The following is a 20,706-nucleotide window of genomic DNA, read 5'->3' on the forward strand; positions in this document are numbered from 1 at the left end:
CATTTTTGAATTTTTACAGGCTTTGAGGATCATGCATTTAAATGTAAAAGGTTGTTAAACACCAAACAGTACAGGTTGTGCACTGACGAGATATTTTCTATATACTGTATCACCAGAGGCAAAGTTATGTTAGTTTTCAGGAAAAAAGACAACTTTACAGAAAGAATTTAACTTTTCTATCTCTTTGAATGAACTGCAGTAACATAAATGACACAGACAGATGAGGAAAGGGAGTTCATTTGTATTTGTAACAAAGAAAAGCACAAAAAAGTCCTTAATTTTATAACAGTGACAAGTCTATTACATGTATTAATAACTGAGAGGTCCTGCGTTTGCCCCCAGCATAATCTGCTCTTTCTTATGCTTTCCATGCTCGACTGAAAGGCGGCTAAATTTAGACTTCTACTAACATGTTGAAATAACGTTCCCTTTTAGAGCAAATACAGACCAATTTTAAACCTAGACATCTGTGGACACATTAAATGTGTTTTTATTGAAAAAATAAATCTCACAGGGTTTTTCTGGCCACTCTACAACCAGAAAAAACCCACAGGGTGACGTTAGCAAGCTAGCCTGCTGCTAGCTACAGCTGAAGCAGAATTATGTTTATAAACAAGTACGGGCCATTGGTAGTACTAACGCATATATCAAGAGCTGCCCAGAAATATATAGCACTCATACTATATAGTTAATTACAGCAGCATACAGAGGTAAATACTTCAAAATTAACCATACCAGTAGCTTAAAGTAAGTTCCAATTTTCTTCACAGACGGTACAGAAAAGTGTTTAATTTTACAAACGAGAAAAAAATATGAGAAAAAAAACATTTCATGGATTAAAAGAGAGATAGAAACTTGTCTTAATGAATACATTTCTATTTAAAACATTTATTGTAACTTATACAGCTCTCTCAAGTTTTTCCTTTAATCCTTTGTAAGAACACAACAGCTCATATTTCCAACACTAGTTTAAGAACGGCCGTGTTCATGTTCCCAGAAAACTACATCTATTTTCAGCTTGGCACTATGAGTTATGTTCATTTTGTTTCTAATGGATGACTCTCAGTGATGTATGGCCGACGGTGGTTATGGAGTTGGAGGCCGTGTGAGAGGTGTCCCAGCTAGCCGAGATGACAAAGTGAGAACACACACAACGCGGTGTGTATTCACTGGAGACATAAGCTGAGTACGACTCAGGGGTCACCTCCAGGAAACAGCTGTACCTCTGCTTTCTGCCACTAATGTTCGCCTGTTTGGTAACTGTACAGGTTATTTACAACAGCAAGTATAGGCAATAAAAGCTAGAATAGGCTAGTAGGTGATATCCTGCCATTCAGACAACAAAGTCAGTATGTCTGCTATTCTCTATGACGTCTTAAATTCTTAAAAGTAAGGTCTTGAAATGTCTTAAATTCATTTTTAAAAAATGTAAGTTGCCCTTAAATACGTTAATCACATGTCTTACATTTTGTTGTAAGACGTGTAAGCAACATTCTCAAGATATTTTCATTGCGTTCTGTGATTCGAGGTGGTTGAGGCTACAGCTAACTAGCTGCTAATGAGTCCTTGCTAATTAGCTTTTTTTTTTTATCTATCATGGGAACGTGTGAATTTGTCACCAGTTTTTTTGTCACTGGCTCACTTCCAATCATAACCCATACGTTGTTAGGCATTCTGTGCAAAAAAACAAATATAATGTAAAATATTCAGCTTTCTTTTGTACATTTCAGTTGTGATGCAGCAGGTCTTAATTTTCATTCATAATTCTCTTAGAACGCTGGTCGGTACAAGAGTTAGTTGCTATTAAACTCAAACTAGAGGACAAACATCACTGCAGACCAAGGAGTTAGACCGACTTCTTAAAATTGACCTTCATTCAACAAATGATGGCAGAAGAAGATTCTAGAGGAAGTACATTTATTGTATAAAACCCAGTTTTCTTATAATTTGTTCCTTCTAGCTCATCTAGTACACCTGACAGCAGCGATAACGCTGATCCACTCAGAGGTTTAGTGGACAATGGGAAGTTGCCCTGGCTCAATGATTTTTTTCCTGATGAGGTAATGCAGATGGGTAATGAGCCATTAGATAATACCAGCGCTGGTTAACCTTTAATGTAAGGGTAAAAATCTACTTGGAAACTGTACATTATCGTTAGAGTTGTCCTTTAACTGTCCCAGATTGAGGGGAAAGTGTGATGAGGTCAACAACAGCAGGACAGTGCATTTCTTTTCACATCTACATAATTTTATTTTCTTACAAGTGACCACTTCATTCTACTCCACATTTTAGCACATTATTGTTTTTCTCTTCACACTCACCGTTTAGCCAGGCAGGTAAGTATTCACTCTTCATGCTGTAATGCTGCTGGCCCAGGTTTCTCAGAATGACCGGCTCCGTGCCCAGGAAGTTGTTGAGCGTCGCTGAGTACAGCTCCTTATCTGTAAAGAAAGAAAAAAAAAGTGCAAGCTTTACATTAATTCAGCTTCTTTTTTTTTCCAACAGACAATACAGGCATACATTGAAAGAGACTCTGTGTATCAGCCAGGAGGCACAAAAATGCTGCAAGAGTGGCCGTCTGTGGGGTCACTAAAGCTGCCCACAATCACGTGAATGCAGCATAAAAGGCTAAATTGCATCTCTGGACTCTCGGCTCAATTGTATTGGCTGCAGAAGCGATGAGAGTTTCTGCCAGAGCTTTTTGACCTGGTTTAATGCTTCTTTTAATTTGTTCAGGTTCCACAGTTGGAACAACAACAGCAGCTGGCGGGGAGTGTCTTCTTGACAGGGTCAGATAAAAATGTGTATTTTCTAAGAATATAATATTGGTCAAATAGATAATCTGTATGCATACAATATTGTGAACAAGCCATTTCATTTTTTTTGTATTATTACTATTATTCTCTGCAGACTGTGTTTGTGGAAGGTTTTGAAACGAATTTGAGAAAACGGCATGGACTTTTTCAAGGTATATCGACATTTTACTTTGGATTCTTGTACGTTGAGTTATATGTTGTTGCAGATTAAACTCAAACTAGAGGACAAACGTCACTGCAGACCAAGCGATAACAACAGGAACAAATTGCGTTTTTGACAGAAAGTACACTTCAAAACAGTTCGTTTCTCCTCACACCGCCATGCAAAAAGCATTGATGCAACTCGCTGGAGCATAATTGTGAAGTGTAAAGAAAAGCATAAATGTGTTTTTCTTTACAAATGAAAAGAAGTATTTTTTTATTGCATTTGTAGCTCTGTGTGTAACTTAGGTTCAGGAAAACACAGAGAACATTAGTGAATAAACAGGATCATGAAGACCAAGGAAAACAGCAGACAGGTCGGGGATAAAGTTGTGGACAAGTTTAAAGAACGGTCAGGTTCAAAATCAATATGCTGAGCCTTGTATACCACATGGAGTTCAATCCATCATCATCATCATCATCATCATCATCATCATCATCATCATCATCATCATCATCATCATCAGAGAGTATTGCACAATTGCACAGCTACCAACTCATGCTGGACAAGGACAGAGCTAAATAAAGAAGCAGCCAAAGTGGCCTGCAGTCACTCCTGAGGATTTGGTGGGAGAATCTGTTGACATGACAGCTGATAGCTGTTGACGCCACAAAGCTGGAACATTGACTGATTTCATTTAAATGGGACAGTGAATGTTAATGACCATACAATGTTGTTGTGAATATATCAGATTTAGCTAAATGCTACATTCCAATCAAAGTCTCAGATAACAATACTGATCTACTTACAAGCGAGGCCTAACTCAAATTAAGAATCTGTAGAAAGACTTAAAAACTGACGTTCACAGACACACTCCTGACTGCCTGAGCACGAGCTACTTTGTGGCAAAAACGTGGAGAAAAAAAAAAAGACCGTACTTGATGTGAAAAGTGGAGGGCTGGATAGAAATGCATACTTTTATTAGCATACTGTACAGACTTTTATTTATATAAAAAAATGTTGAAAACCATTTTGAAGCGCTAGAAAATGTGAAAAAGTTAAAGGGGTACAAACATTTGTGATTCATTCTCTAAGGCAATTTGCCATGCCTAAATGACTCAAAGGTCTCTGTGAGGTGGAACACGCAAACTTCAAAGCTGAATTACAAAATAAAATAAAAATAAAGCCATGTCTCAAGATGCCTTGGAAGACTGTCAGGAAAATTTGAAGAACTACTGACTGTGAAAAAGTACCAAGAAGCTTTGTTCCTTACAAGTGAATAATGACAAACGGGAGGCGTGCAGAACGTTGCAGTGTATAATTATGTCAACTTACCCACAATGAGGCCAGTGTGACCCTTGGCAGGGTCATATGGACATTTGCCCTTCCCATCCTCCAGAGCTGCCGGATTGAGGGTAAAATCGTCCGCTTTCTGCAAACAAACACAAATTCCCACAGACACACACAAAAAAAAAAACTATGAGGGGAGCACAGGTGGTTCATGGTCAGTTTGAATTATGACCCACATGACAGAGCTGCAAGCCTCGTCCATCCGGTGCACGAACCCTTGCCATGTTGTCCTGTCGCATCAGTGTAACATGCGCGTGCGCACTTAGAAACCCACACGGCAGCACTCACATTATTCAGCCGACCCCTGTGTGCTATGCTTCTCTTCTGTTGCATTTACTTTCGTTTTGTCACACGGCGGCATGGGGCCCCCCCCGGGGTCAGACGTGTCAGGTTGACACCTGTCAGCCACTGCTTGCCACGACTCCAACCAGAAAAACACACACACAAATACTTACGATGTAATTGCATTTGGGCTGGAAGGCGTAGGTGCCACAGGTGTAGAGGTGTGTGTGGTTGTAGCTCTGCAGGAAGCGAATGTAGTTGAAGCACTCAGTCTACAAAAGGAAAAGTGGGAGAAGGGAATAATTGGAGTGGGTTTTTCTTTCAAAAAGTAAAGCTGCAACAGGAGTAACTTTGTTGTTTGTTAAAGCAAAGATGTTTTCACCACCGGTTCCACCAACTAAAATTTTAAACTTTTAAGACCTTTTGAAGACTATTATGAATAAACTGTAAGACCTCTGTCACAACAGAGATGTACAAAACAAATTTAGGGAACCAAAAGTGTGAAATTTGTGGGTCTCTTGGCTGCAGTTTTGTGCTTCTCACATAATGGAAATGGCAATAGATAGCTACCAGCTTAGAGAGCCATATGGTAGCTGCTAAAGGCTTGTTTGTTTGCTTACTAGCTAGCTAGTTTGCTTAGTAGCTAAGTATCTAGCAAATTAGCCAGTTAGTTAGCCGGTAACAAGCTGCTAATACTTGCTTGTGAGCTAGCAAAAATAATCAGCCTTAGTTAACTAGCTAGAAGATTAGTTAACCTTCTAACTAGCCTTATAGCCTGGCTAGCTAGCTGACTAGCATTCTAGTTAGCTTGCTAGTTACATCACAAGCAAGCTAGTCAGCCTTAACAAGCAAGCTAGTAAGCCTTAACTAGCTTGCTTACAAACTAAATATCTTGCTGGCTAGCAAGCATTACCAGTTTGTTACCAGTAGATTTAGCCACCTTTATAAAGTAAAGTGATTAACATATTTAAGAACAACTTACATTTTCTTTTTAAGATTTATTTAAGATATATTGAGACTTTTTAAAGATGAACGGCCAACCTGCCACCATGGCGCAGCTGAGAAATGTCTTTAAGGAAAGTCTGCAATGAGAACTCTAGAAATACATTTACAAACAAGCTTGGTTTCATTCTTCTGTTAAAAGTAAAAAAGGAAGCAGTACGAGCGTTCAGCATCCCTTTGACTGCATCACTTAACATACAATGCTGTGACAAATTATCTGAATAATCTAAAATGATAAAAAAAAGTCACAGACAGTTCCAGGGAATAATTAACAGAATAATTTATGCAGCACTTTATGGGGATTGCCCTTTCATGTCTGCATGGCGAGGAATGAAGAATGAAGCTCTTTGGATGGAAAAGAAAAACAGATGCTCAGAAACGATGCATACCAGCGGAATGAATAATTCACCGCATCTTGTTGATATTGTCTCTGCAGCAGCAGGCCAGACAATCCAGCTTGATACAGAAAAACCTAGCAAATCTGTAAGCCAAAACAATAATTGGAGTAAAAGAAAGATTGTTTTTTGTTTTTTTTAAAACAAAGTTTACATTTTCCTTGCAGATTTACTCGTTACTTAAATTTCATTTTTTAACAACAGAGTACATTTTCAAATCTACTCTGTTACTTTTAAGCTCCACCTAATTTTATTTAACATGGACTTTTTAACTCTACTTGGAGCCATTTTCAAAGCACTGCTGCTTCCCCTGCTCTCTGATGAACTGTTTCCGCTTTCCACTGAAAACCACATCAAAAGTTGCTGTTGTGCATCCAGCATATGAGTTACTATAAAATATTAAGGAAGGATGCTTTGCTCGTGAACAGCATGCAGCCTCAGTAAATGGAGGCTCCCGGTGAGGCTTAAGTGCAGACCCTGGAAAACTCACTGTCTGTCTGCTGATGATGAGAATCAGAATCCAAGAGAAAGGATTTAGAAAGGTATATGTCCTAAAAAGACTTGGAACTAGGCTTTATATAGTTAAATAAAGAATTAGTTCAGAAAATTAATTTTTAAAGCATTTTGAATCTTAAATCTAGTAGAAAACCATCTTAGCTCCTTCATTTAGTTAGAACTGGAGTCCGATGCTAATGGCTCGTCTGCAACGGGTCAACACCAAAACAGACTAAACCACCTCATCTTAAATCAACAACAACATCAAAAATGTTACAGTGTTTTATTGAAACACTGTTTTATGAATCTTAAAGCCGTTGCATGAAGCGGCTATTTGCAGAAAATCCTGATATTTTACACAGGAAATAGAGCCGGAAGATGGTGCAACCCTAATTATCTTCCTACATTAAAGACGCACTGGGGAGGGAAAATGTAAACCATTTCTATTTGAGATCACTATTTGTGATTTCACTATGAAAAGTAGGGTAGAGTAGAAAATAAAATGAAAACCACTTATATTTTCTATTTCTTTTCGAACTGCTTTACCTTTAAATCACGAAGTTCCTCTGATCAGAACTGCCTCACATGTTGGAGTTGTTTCACTCAGGTAGACTGTTAGCAATGAACCGTCTTACAACTCAGTTTTATGTGTAAATACTTAGCAGCTTCTAAGCAAATGACCACCCAACGTAAACATACCAACAGGTTTAAGGTTCATTAAACAGACATAAATCTCTATGGCATTTTTGAGAATAGATGAGAGCTATGTTAACCTTTTATAACCTCTGAACAATAAATTATAAACTGTTCCATTAAAGTGATTAACATATTGCTTGTGAGCTAGCAATATGATCAGTGTCTGTGTTCTGACTGTAGGCACGTCCTGTTGTGTTTAGACTGCAGTGTTACCAAACCCCATCCTCAATCGCTTTCTGTCCTTTCTGCGAGCAGAGCCGCAATCTGCTCTTTTTTTTTGCAGCTGAAGACAAAAGACACGCTGAATCCGAGCGCTTTAAAAAGTTGCTGAGCCTGACCCTGTCCGGATGATAGACTTCTCTGTGGGCTAATGGAATGACTGGAAAGTTTCCAATTTGGAGACTCCTCGCAGTCTTAACAAAATGTAATTAAGTGAACTGAGAAATGTTGCACTTACAGTATAAGCTATTATTTTTCAAAACGAGCGCCGTGCTGTCGAACCGGCGGATGAAACCGTCTGAGGGGTTTGTGGGGCTGTGTGAGTTAGCATCCACTTTACCTGGTTGTTCTTCCCCTTGGAGACGCATTCCCTCTTCTTGTCCTGCGGAGCCGGCCAGTCGATCTGGGGGAAGACGGAGGCAAATGTGACTAGCCATTAGCAGCAGTTGTCAACTTTCCACCTGCAGGTGGGACATCTATACGAGTAGCAATACACAATGCCTGAAAAAAACAGATCCTTCCCTAGTCTCTTATGAGACGCACTTTGAAACACATTACAGTAGAAAGAGACATCTTACTGCTCTGCCTATTCTCCACACGATTGCCCACCAGTTGCTGTAACTATAGCAACTAACCCAGACTCGTGTCAAGACTGTGTTCCAACAAATATGCTTCAGATATATTTCACTTGGTGAAAATTTTAAGTGTCTGACACATTTTTTGATGAACGAACTAAATTCATAGTCAGGAAAAAAAAAGAAAATAGCACACTCCAAAATATTACGAAAAAATGTTCAGAAACATGTATGTCTGATCTTATTTTTATTTATCTCTGGAAAAGAAACTGAGTTAATTGCATTTAACAACAAAAAGAGGCATGTTTTACTCGTCAAAAAAACATTTTAAAAAGATGTTTTATAAGGAAAAAGTTGGGACACCACACACTACTAATGCTAATACAGTTTTGTAGCTTTTATTTTGGGATGCAGTTGCCACTAAATGCATCTTGTACTAATAAGTAATGCACTTAACTGTGATTTTATAGTTTTTTTTCTGTATTTCTGCAGGTGTAGAAGCAGACTTCTTTCCTCATATCCTCTTCATCCTTCTCTCTCTTCTCTTTTCTCCTTCACTTGTAAAACTAAATCTGTTGGGCTTCTCACAAATAAATAATAAAATAAATCACGACTTGCTTCCTGTACCCATCTACTGCTCTCTGATACGTATCATTTTTAGCTATTGAATGTTTAAAGGTTTCTTTTCCATGCATGGCTTGTTTCAGGTCATTCCACAGCATGTTAATCAGATCAAGACCTGAGCTTTGACTCAAACATGGTTGATTACATAAAAAATCCATGATGGTGAGCTGGTCAGGTCCAGTTGATGCAAAGCATCCCCAAACCCTGAGACTTCCAGAAGCTGCTCAAACTGGTCTGTTTCTCTGTTTCTATGTTTCTGACCTGGTGTTCAACCCTTGCGGACTTCGCTTGGTCCGCCAGACCAGACGTCCTCCAGTTGTAGGGAACTTTCTGTACAGGAAAGTGGCTGATCTTTTGAGATCTCTTTAATCCCTCCAACATATTTCTGAACACCTCAGACACTTCTTTGGATCTCACCGGTGTGTTCGCGTCCACTTCGACACTCAGGACCTACCAGACTAAATGTTGGGGGTTCAAACAGCGAAAATCTCCTTGGATATGTCGAGTAGCCACCTTGTTTTTAAGTTTTACCGATTTGGTATGATTGTGTGTCAGATTCCACCAGGAAATGGCTGTTTTTTCTAACATTATTTTTACAGTAAGCACTGTTAAAAGTAATATTAAAAAAGTCCTGTTCCAGATTAATCCATATCTTTTTATTTGACTGTCTTTTTTTTTAACATGGCTGTATTTGCAGATAGCCTTGCCTTGCTAATCCACAATGCACTGCGGTCAATTATAATAATCCACAGACTGAGCTGCAGGTGGTGGAGGGTTAAAACACAGAGAAATGTCACTGAAGCAACTCAGACTCATTCCATGGTTGTGTTGTTTCTGTCTCTGGCTCCATTAAACCCACTGCCGGGAGTGAGTTGGACCCCGCGAGAGCTTTACTGGAGGGATATATCTGATGATTAAACACCACAGCTCCCTGAAAGGATCAAAGACAGCCTGGAGAGAATATCGCAGCGCAAAGCGCCACTGGAACATGCATAGACCTTAAAAATGCATTCTCTTCAACAACACCTGGCTGAACTCTGCTCCGTGGACAAAGGTCAGAGGAATCCACCGTGTTTCCTTAGACGTTTCACACACCATTAGTTCTAATTATAATGGCTATTAGGGCGAGAGAGCAAACGCCTCCACTGGATGCAAACCAACTCCAATCAAACGGTGGAGTTTTTACAAAAAGCAAATGTGCTGGTAGATAAACCGCGCCTTACAATATATAGGATGGTCATTACGTGCTACGGCAACTGTGGCTTTTAATGGTCTCGAAGTAAAAATAAAACATAAAGCGGGTTGTTTGGCATAATGACTGGCGGTGTAATCCACAATGTAAATTCTCATTTTTATTACTCCATCTTAAATGCGTGTAGGTAAGGTGAGGCCTGGCGAACGAATCCAGGCCCATTAAATATTTCACGTTTTGTGATGTTGCAGCCGAAAAACCTCCAACACAGAGATTACTGAGGTTTTATGCGACGGCCTTTTTGAGCTTTCAGACGTACACATTCAGCTCCACAGATTTTCAATTGGATTTAGGTTTGAACTTTGACTGTGATGCAGAAAATATGAAAACGCTTTTGGTCAAACAATTTCATCGTAGCCCAGGCAGTATGTAAAGAGATGTTCTGCTAGAAGTTGAACTTTGACCCGGAGTATTTCCCAGCCTTTAACTCTTATTGTTCCTGGACTGTCCTGCATGTTTAATCCATTTAACTCCGCCCACATTTTACTCCACGATGCTGCCACCTCTATATGGATCTTCTTGCGTGTCGCCTACACAAAGGAGTTCTCGCAATTCCTTTGAATAATCACTTTTTAAATCACCAACCTTTAATATAAGTCGACGGAGTGGACTAATAATAGTTGTCCTGACAACAGATTCTTTTACCAGAAAGCGAACCGCACTACCTGAAAATGTAATAAATGTTGCAATTTTGGTCCACAGTCGAACCGAGTCTACCGGACCGCCAGATGTGTAAAATCCTACACTGCACACAGGCTGTCTCATTCAGACAAACCAACAGTCTGAATGTTTGTGTCATCTGAGTAAATCAAGCGGACAAAAATTCTTTTTTAAATGTGTCAGACTTCAAAGGTCGATGTGTAATGTTTCTGCCTAATTCACAATCGCGCGTTCATTTGTTCAGAAAAAAGAAAGTACAAAAGAGAAAAAACAAAATGTGTGGGAGTAAACTTGAAAAAAAAAATGTGGTAAGAGTTTAAAGGCCAATTTTGCAAGAAACAAACTTCACCTCGTCCTCCCACGCTCCTTAAATCTAATTTAATTTCCAGAGAATTTCTCTGAAAGCCGACAAAGTTCCAATTATCGGGAACGAAATCTAAATGAATAATTAGCCCCGAAATATCACGTCCAAGACCTGAGCTTTGAACTAATTTGATTAGGATTTTAATGAAGGACCAGCTCCAAGCATTTATTTTTACCTCTAATTTTGTTTCCATGGGGGTTTTTTTTCTCGCTTTTTTGTTAATTACTTCATTAAAAATAAAATCTCACCCTATTATCCACGCACGTTCACAGCTAAAGCTAAATATAACGGCATGCAGTAGCAAATATCACATAGAAGGAGCTCTCGTTGACGACACTCCAAAATAAACACACCTCACACCGACGTGCGGCGGTAATAAGCAGCAGCAGCGTTAATGTACTTCCATCAACTCTCTGTGTTTAGTTACACCTCAGCGTATCTGTCATTAAAAGTAAGAATGAAACGCAGCGTAAACATTTATTTTGGTAATGACCTCAGAGCTATTACACGGCCACTTGGTCTCAGCGTCTCTGCAAATCTCCGCCTACGTCAGCACAAATAGCGCAGGCAGTGTTTAGGCCATTAGCATTTGAATAAAAATAGAAATCTGATTTGCAAGTGGCTCAGCCTGCGAGTTGAACTTCCTGGAATAATAATAGTAATAAAGAAAAGAAAAAAAAAAGAAAAAGCCTGTGAATTAAGTCTAATTGAATTAGACTGAAATTTTATTAGCTGTTCAGATTAAAAGCAGAGCGGAGATTCTAGTGCGTGGGCGCTCTCTTGGAAGCCCGCTGCGTTTAGGCGCAAATTTATTATGAAAATGAAAGCGGTGGAGAATTAAAACGGGGTCGTCGCAAACACGATAAGCGAATGAGAGAAGAAGGCGTACACGCGATGCGAACACGAGCACAAAAACAACGAAAAAAACCAAAACAAAACAAAACAAGAAAAGAAAATCCTGAGGAAAAAAAACTCCCCGGAGAATATCCAGGGAGGGAAGATGGCGATGAAAGTAATGAAGACGGAGAACAAGCAAGACAGCAGAGACATAAAAGAGAAGCAATTAGTGAAAATAAAGGAGGAGCACAAGTGAGAGAACGACAGAGGGGGAACGTGGCGACAGAATGGGTGGACCGTTTCCTCGGTCATTTTTCCGTCTTCGCTCCTTCTCTCTCTTTCTCTCCCTCTCTCTCTGGCGCGCTGGGGGCTGACAACAGGTGGCCATATCATTACCGCAAGACTCACAAACCCCGACTCCAACAAGCCGGCGGCTTTGTTGTGTGTCGCGGCGTGCGCGCGGGAGATTTTTGTGTTGTGTGTGCATCTAATAACTGCTCATTACAGCAGCAAATCAGATAGAAATCCCCCAAACTGCTGCCGGGCTACACCCGCTCTGCATCGCCGCGGTGGCATTGATTGCAACACGGCCCAATTATTGAGGGAGCAAAGGCAAAAACCCGACCGAGTCCCGGAGGGGGGTTCCGCGCGCTGGAGTGTGAGCAGAGGATCAAGTCGAAGGGGGTTCGATGAAGTGAAACAGGTTTTTTTTTTTTGGTTTTTTCCCCCCCTCCCCTGAGTGCCAAGCAGAAAAACAAAAACACACAATAAAACAAGGAGGAAGTGAAGTGACTGAGCGCACCCTAAACTGAGTCATGAGCCGCGTCTGAGGACGGGTTCCTGCAGGTGGATGTGAGGCCATGCTTATCACCTTGTTGCCACATTGCAGAGATTTTTTTGGGGGGGGGTTTGTGCTGACAGAAGAAAATATACGGGAGGCGGTGGATTTACTCAGTAACCTTGGGAGTGTTACGCCTCACAGAGAGGAAAACGTGTAAGATGAGTCAGGGGAAATGTTGGAAAGGTTGTGATTAATTATGGAGCTCATTTTTTAACAGGTGCTTTCAATTTTTCAGCTAAAAGAACTGAGTTAATGCTAAGTAAGAGGTAAAAGTACCTGCAGGTTACTTTGTAGACTGGACTACGCTGAGTCACAAAGCTTTGTAGTTTTACTTTTATTATTAGATAAAAGCGAAAGATAGCCACTCATTATTTGGCAGGTTTCTGCTTATTACTCCTCCATTTCTGTCACGTTTTTCAGTTTATAACTCTTGACTCAGCATTGGGGGGGGGAAACTACATGGATTAAAACTGCATGACTACCTGAAATATGTAACTTTTATTAAAAAAATAAATGTTTTTACATATTTAAAACTGTCACCATGTTGTGACATGGTGACAGTTATGAGATCATCTGTCTCATAACAGATAATCTGTGAAAGGTTCGATCTCCTCCACCTCCTCCTGTTATTGCTGCCATCTGAAGAAATGCAAACAGCCAATCAGAGCCTGAAGGCGGGACTTCGCGCTGTCATTCATCCTCATGTAATTGTTGCTAAATGTTCCAATGGAAGAGGAACAACTTACTGTTGCAGGAACACCATTTCTTACTAGCCTTAGCATTCACAACTGGCTATGCTAGCTGCAGTAGCACGAGTTTGCGATTGGCAGCGGTAAGACCTGCCTCTTTGATCTGATTGGTTGTTTCTTGTTAAGAGTGTGATTGTTTTTGACAGATTGTCTCATACCACGACACTGTGAAAGCGTCAAGACAGTTTCCCTGTTGCTTTTTCTCCTCCTGTAAAGACATGGCAGCTGAAAAGCTAAGAATGTGGAGGCCCCGGCCTTTAGCTAACAGCAGAGGAATTCATGTTATTACATATCTCACCCTGTCTGCAGCTACTTTCTGAAGTTATTTGTTCAATTTGAGCTTTTTCAAGAATTGCAGTGTTAACAAGATAAATTAGACCGACAGACGATTCAACAACTGGTAATCAGTCGACAATGTGGGTGTTCTTCAGTGTCCTCCAATGCAACGGAGAAAAAGCGAAAGCGAAAGAAAAAAAAAAGACTTTAAAAGAAGGTTTCTCCACACGTTAACAGGGAGCAAACAAAAGTGTGAAACAGAAGAGGATGTTTCCTGCCTCTGCACTTTCCTTATCAAAGAACCTTTTAAATGTTGTGTTATAATTCTATTAAAATTTATGTCCTAATTAAATCTAGGATGAACGTTTATCTCCGCAGCAAGTGAATCATGCTTTTGTTGCTGAACTGTCCGTCACGAGTCCCAGTGACAAGAAATGTGGCCTTATCATTTAATTTGTTGCCTTGCTACAAAGATATTTCTATAACTGTTGTGTTTGCGGACCGCCCGGCTGTAATTATTTTGAACAGAAATACTTTCCTGTATGCGTTTCAATTCTGTTCACATCAGCCTTTTGAGGCGCCTTGTTTGCGCCTACATGTGTGTGTTACCTGTGGTCGGAGCTGTCTGCTGATGTCGTTGGGGTCCAGGGCGAACAGCGCTTCCCGGGCGCCGACGTACAGAACCCTCTCGTGGTCGGACAGAGTCAGCATGCTGTAGTTGAACACTCCCTGAACGCTGAACCTCGCCATGCTGTCCTGCCCATCTGGATGAAGACACAAACACATGTCATCAGCTCTCACCTCGGATGATGAATTCCCTCTAAATCCAGCTAACCATTAAACGGGAGTTAACAGGAGAGGAACATTTGCGGGCCCCCCCTCTGTCAAATTCTGTGTATGTTTCAGTCTTTTACTAAATAGCTCAGGAAAACTAATGATGTACACTCCACAATTTTTTTAAATCTTCTTCCAAACGGTTCCTGGACGTGCCGCGTCCTGCATGTCGGCTTGCTGATCTGCTGAAAGACTCCAGCCAGATCAGTTGTGCAACCTGTTTCTAACATTTGAGACTATAAGCACTAAGAAGAACCAATTTTTTATTGAACAGATGTTGAACAGTTTGAATTGCAGCAGAAATGGATCCAGTTTGTTGGAAAGGAGTCACATCATTGTTCACTGAATGACTTGATCAGATTCACTAAACCTGAAATACGAAATGTTAGGATAATTCAATAGAATAGAGTCAATGTAAAAGGACTGAGCTCAAGGCTTTAGTTCCCCACTTAGTTCAGCTAAGCTAGCAGCAACCCTTTACGTATGTGAAGCTAGCATAAACTAAAGCTAGCTGTGTTTAGCATTCACACTTTGACCAAAGAATTAGTCATAAAATTAGTAAATAAAACATGAAACATTAAGTATGGATTTATGCTACCTACATGCATATTTTTGTCAATAAGTGTTATTACACTAATGACAAATTATTTCTACTTTCTTTCATCTTATAGGCTTTAATACAGAAATTAACCCAAAATGAAAACAATTTTTGCCAAACTTTCACTAATGCAGATTTTGGGTAAATCTTACTAAAACACTTTGGTGGCCTTAATGTTACATGCTAGTAACTTTAACCCATTTTCTAAGTTGTAGTCTTAACCTAATATAGTCAAAGTTGGTTAGCATAAATAACGCAACCAACCAGTTTTCAGAGCGTAAAAGGATGTCTCTAATAATCTTTTGAGTTGAACTTTTCTGCTTTCGGCTGTTCTTTAGCCCCCTACTGGTGGAGGAGCTAATATGTCAGCTAACCGCAGCGTAAATCTTCTGGCTGTGGTTAGCTGACAGGCTAATTAAACTAGCCTGGAACCACAACAATGGCAACCTGGCAACCTGCTTATGAATGAAACAGCAGATATTTCCTTTTGGGGATTGGGGAAAATTAAACAAAACTCGACACAAGGTGAGTAGTAGATTTATGTTTTGTGGTCAAAGCCGAGTTCCACAACTGAAATTACATAGTGACACCAAGGAGGTTAAGATACAATAACAAGTTCCAGTTTCCCTTTGGGGATCAGTGGTAAACCATCCACAACACTGAGTAGCAGCTCTAAAGAAAGATTTACTGAGCCAATATGCAGAAGAGTAAATACAACCAAACTTTGACTGAGCCATCTGTCGACTGGCTGTTTTGTCACCTTCCCATCTGTCAGGCAACAAGAGAAAGAAATCCATGGAGTCTTTTTATTCTTTTCACCCTCAGGAATTTCAGGAATTAAAGAGCTGTACAAAAGTATTTAATGCCCAGAAATCTTCACATCTGTGATGAACCAAAACAAATGCATAACACACCTTTCTGATTTAGATGTTTGAAGCAAATCTAAAAAGAAAAACCTTTTCCTTTTAATTCATTTTTCTATCATATAAAATCCCATCAAAATGTGCTGAAGTTATTGATTATAGCGTGCCGATCCAATATTAATATCACTATTGGTCCTGATATTTTAAAAAAATAAATCCAGCAGATCTATTCGGTTTAACTCTATGCTTGGTGCTGTGAGTTCCTAATTGCACTTTCTGAACCACTTGGAGGAAGGTTTGTTAGTCAACCTGTTGTTTTTGTCAGTTTCAGTTTCTTTATTATTTATTTTACATTGGCTGGTCTATTCCTAATTACACTTACTGAACAAATAAAAAAAAGGTTTTTAATATGTTTGACCAAACTAGTAAAGCTATTACTGTATTTAAGCTGCACTGGTGCAGAGTTATTTAGTACATTTATGTCTGTGTTTAAAAAAGAAACATTTTAAGTAAATTCTGCTGTTTTTCTGTATTTAATCAGTATCGGCCGATACTAAACCTCAGATATCTGTATTGGTATTGCAAGTGAAAAAGGTGGATCGGTGTTGTAATGTGACAAAATGCAAAAAAGAAAGAAAAAAGTTATGAACATTTGAAAGGCATTTATATCTGTAAATAACGGTCTCAGTCTGTAAACTGAAAGTCCTGTTGGAGCCTTGTGGATCATCGCGATAACATTTCAACGCAGGACAACAGAAGCTCTTCAGACATGCGGGAAACGATTCGTGCAGGACGAAGAGCTGCATGAGAAGTTTCCAGAGCTCTGTGTTTACTCTGGGAGTACGGGTCTGTCTGCAGGGCAAGTCTGATAAGTTCCAGATCTTCATTTCAGAAGTGCGATAAGGTGATCATGTGTTTAGAAAGGCCGTGCAAATAAACAAGACGCAGAGATGCTCGCCCGGAGCAGCTCTGGCTTTAATGAAGGGTGCAGCGGTCTGTGGCGTCCCAGCTGTCGGCGACAGATCTGAAAGCACAGCTCTTCACAACCCGTGGCTCTTAAATTCAATACATATTGATGCATATTGAAGATATCGCCATTAAAGGAGTGCACAATCTGCAGAATCGCCTTTTTTTTGTTTGTTTTCTTTTTACTTTAGAACATACCAACTTTCAACGGCTTCAATAACGCTTAAGTGCGTTGTAAAGGCAGCCTCGTTATCGAGCCGCATGCCAAAAGGTGCACATTCATACACTTGTTCAATAAAGCTTCCATTAAGACGGGTAATTTCCATATTAAGAAAATCGACTGCACTTGTTCTAGAAAACAACATAAATTGTGCTTTGCCTAAATTAAATGCAGCTTTCAGAGCAGAGATTGTTAAAACTCAGCACTGCAGCATTTAAAAGTCCCCACCACCCCCCACCTTGCCCGTACACACACACACACACACACGCACATGCGCACACACACACACACACACACACCCTTATGGAAAAAGAGCAGCCTATTCCAGGCTCAACAGAGCATCTAAATACAACAACACTTGGATTTGTTGGACCTGGAGGCATTATTGCACGAGGAAAATGAGATCTGAGCGACAACGTGAAGGGAATGCAGAGGACTCCGGTGTTTATAAATGCTCACTAATAACAGGTATAAATCTGCACCGGTGATTAGGTTGTTCAATGTCTTTGCATGCACATCCCTATGCAGGTTGCAGTTATAAAAGAGGGGGCGGAACGGGGGTTTGCTCTTTCCTTTAGAAAATAAATTCGACTCTGGCCGCCTTGTTAAGACCCTGTTATTGTTTTGAGGAAAAAATAGAATTAATTTTGTGTGTTTTCTAGTGTGAGATGATCAGAGAATGTTCTTTACATAATCCCTTCTGCATGACAGAAAAAAAAAGCTGAGGTTCTTGTCAAAATATGAAAAAAAATGCTCCCACTGCTTCACTCATCCATACAACACACACACACAAGTTGTATTTCTATTGGTATTAGGACTCTGCATCGACTTCCATTCATTTTGGTGAACACATTTTCACCTAATCCAGATAATTTGCCTAACCATAACCATTACTAGTCTATTCCTAATCTTAGCCTTAACCAAAACCTAATTCACACCTTACCTCTAAACTTGACCTCTGACCTTAAACAAGGGTCCGCCGCATTAGGACAGAGTTTTGTTCCTCATAAGATCCTCAAAAGATTAGTAAACATGCAAGAAATGGTCTCAAATAAGATCACTAGACAAGTACACACACACACGCACACACGCATGCACACACACAACAAGCCATTCCGATGCCCTCATCAGCATACAGACAAACTAGGGTTGGGTAGCAAAAGAGACAACAAAACAGAGACGTCAGGAAAGGAAAAAAGGGAAGTTTAGTTTCCATTCTCTGCACCGTTGTTGCTTGTAGTGCAATGTCACCTTGTTTTTTCCTCCTCGCTCCAAATCCCACGTTATCTGGGTGCAAAAGAGTACATGCAAAAAAAACAAAAAAACATCAACGACAACGGCGAAGGCATGCACGCACATAATCGTATCCCATAAACTGAATGGGGATTTTTTTTTTCTTTTTTGCATATCTCGGTGCTTTCGCTTTGCGACCGAAAATAGCAGCTGAAATCCATGCAGCAGGGAGCGGCAGGAACTGGTGTGATTTATTGTGTGACTAAGTGCTCGTGTGACGCGGTGGCCTAGTTGGGACGAAAACGCACGGAGAAGGCTGTTTTGGATGAACAAACAGGCTGCGTGTTTGTCTAAGCGTGTGAGAATATCTGTGTGGGAACGAGAAAAGAGAGAGCAAGACTGAACAAAACTGGAAGCAAGATGTAAACATGATGTAACAATTCCACACTCGCTGCCACCAAATTTCAAGGATTTTTTTTTTTGTACTTCACACACAATAAATATTTTGTTCTTGGAAGCAAGTTTTGTTTGTTCCTTTGAAACTGTTTTTAAAGTAGGATAGTTAAAAGCTGTTTAAATTAAAAACAATAACTGCACTGTGACAGCCAGTGCAGTGACACACTGTCACCACAAGAGACACCACGATTCACAAAAAAACAAAACAAGCAAATAGGAAGCTATCAGTTAAACAAACAGCTACTCAAAGCATTTCAATACTCGCCAAACCGCAAAGTGTTTATGAATTAAAACTATTTTTTAATGTCTATTTTTAATGAAATGTGCAAAATTTACTCTATCAGGACAAATTAAATTAGTTTTTGATGCTAATTTTAAAATCTTAATTTTATTTTTTCTTTCTCTATATTTGCCTAACCTTCTAAGAAGAGAGGCTTAATGCGCTATAAATAGCCTACAAGTGCCCAAAATAATGAACAGACAAGTTTATGAGAAAATAGGTCAGCCTGCTCAGCTGTTGGAGCCACTTCAAGCTTCCAGCATGCTGAGGTGACTGACCCTTCAGCAGTGTGGATGGAGAGACTGCATACTGCATCTTGAATCCAGGGAACACTATTGTGGGATCGTTGCTGCAATATTTGAGTTGTACTTCGGTAAACTGAGTAGCAGTTTACAATTTAGGTAATTAAATTACCTAAATTGTAATTTAATTACAATTTATTTTACCTTTATTTTACAAAGGTGACGATATGCAACTGAAACACATGCAAAAACATTGAACAAAGCAAGTTAGTGAGATAAAAGTAATTGTGCACTAGATCGAAGTGCAGATTTACTTTGTTTTCTCATAAAGTTCAGTTGCTTTTGCGTGCCAAAATAATCTCTACCTGCATCTCAAACAAACACTTTTATGCACACTGGCATAAAAAAAAAAAAAGTGGAAACACCCAATACAGTCTGAATAAGTAGGTGTGTCCAGACTTTTGACTGCTACTGTTTATATTGAGCGAAATGTGCCATGACATTATTTGCAAGAAAAAAAAAATCTATCTGGAGCACCGAGACTAAACAAACCTCCTAAGCTGGATAAGTTTGGGTTTAATTAAAACCTAAGAGGTACCCGAGGAGCAGGAAGGAGCGAGGCAGAGGAGAGGACGGCCTCGAGAAGCCGAAGGAAGGCAGGAAAGAAAAGGGGGGAGGAGGATAAGTACCGAAGTCATCTTATTATCTGAAGAGCAGCGTCGTATAAACATCGGAGGGCATGTGCGGATGAGGAAGTGAGATGAGAGCGAGTGAAGAGAGTAGCAACATCCTCAGGGGAGACCGAGCACATCTGCCGTGTTCCACTCAGCCACGCAAAAAAAAAAAAGCTCCAGAGATGTACGGCTGAGGCTCACACACACACACACACGCACACACACACACACACACACACACACACACACACACACACACACACACACACACACACACACACACACACACACACACACACACACACACACACACACACACACACACACACACACACACACCGAACAGTTCACATCTGCACACATATGCCAACACCAAACATGCAGAGCTCTTGCGTACACACGTTTGCACGCAGCCCTCGATTGCTCTCCGGGGAAGCTGTGCGGTGGCTTCCACGTCTCGCCACCAGGTCCGAGGAAAGGTTCTGCTCAGAGTGGATTTTTCTAAAATGATTTTTATTTTAAAGTTATCAGATGAGCTCTGTCATTAGGAAGCAGACACACTTACCATCTGTCACCACGTCACATCGGCCAGAGGCTACGTGACGAGTGTGTGCTACGCGCTGTAATCTGCGTGAGTGTGGCTTCATCCGGTTAATGGCTACGAGACCCGCTGCAGCCGTCTGGCACGTCGATGTTCGTGAGCAGGGGAACACATCGATGAGCGTATTTTACAGAAACCGGCCTTCGTACTGATTAGGGGTCAAG

General features: G+C 40.2%; 1 protein-coding gene across 3 annotated transcripts in view; it reads right to left on the bottom strand.

The window, feature by feature from the left end:
• Positions 1-20,706, bottom strand: part of sema4c (sema domain, immunoglobulin domain (Ig), transmembrane domain (TM) and short cytoplasmic domain, (semaphorin) 4C) — a 126,667-nt gene that overhangs the window by 22,494 nt on the left and 83,467 nt on the right. For all 3 annotated transcript variants that reach the window (XM_008417656.2, XM_008417652.2, XM_008417653.2), the window contains exons 4-8: positions 14,185-14,339; positions 7,738-7,800; positions 4,764-4,862; positions 4,294-4,390; positions 2,322-2,441 (exon numbers count right to left, since the gene is read on the bottom strand). In XM_008417656.2, coding sequence (XP_008415878.1) covers positions 2,322-2,441; positions 4,294-4,390; positions 4,764-4,862; positions 7,738-7,800; positions 14,185-14,339 — 534 coding nt within the window. The remainder of the gene's footprint in view (positions 1-2,321; positions 2,442-4,293; positions 4,391-4,763; positions 4,863-7,737; positions 7,801-14,184; positions 14,340-20,706) is intronic.

This window comes from Poecilia reticulata, linkage group LG9, assembly GCF_000633615.1.
Source record: "Poecilia reticulata strain Guanapo linkage group LG9, Guppy_female_1.0+MT, whole genome shotgun sequence".
Taxonomy (NCBI): domain Eukaryota; kingdom Metazoa; phylum Chordata; class Actinopteri; order Cyprinodontiformes; family Poeciliidae; genus Poecilia; species Poecilia reticulata.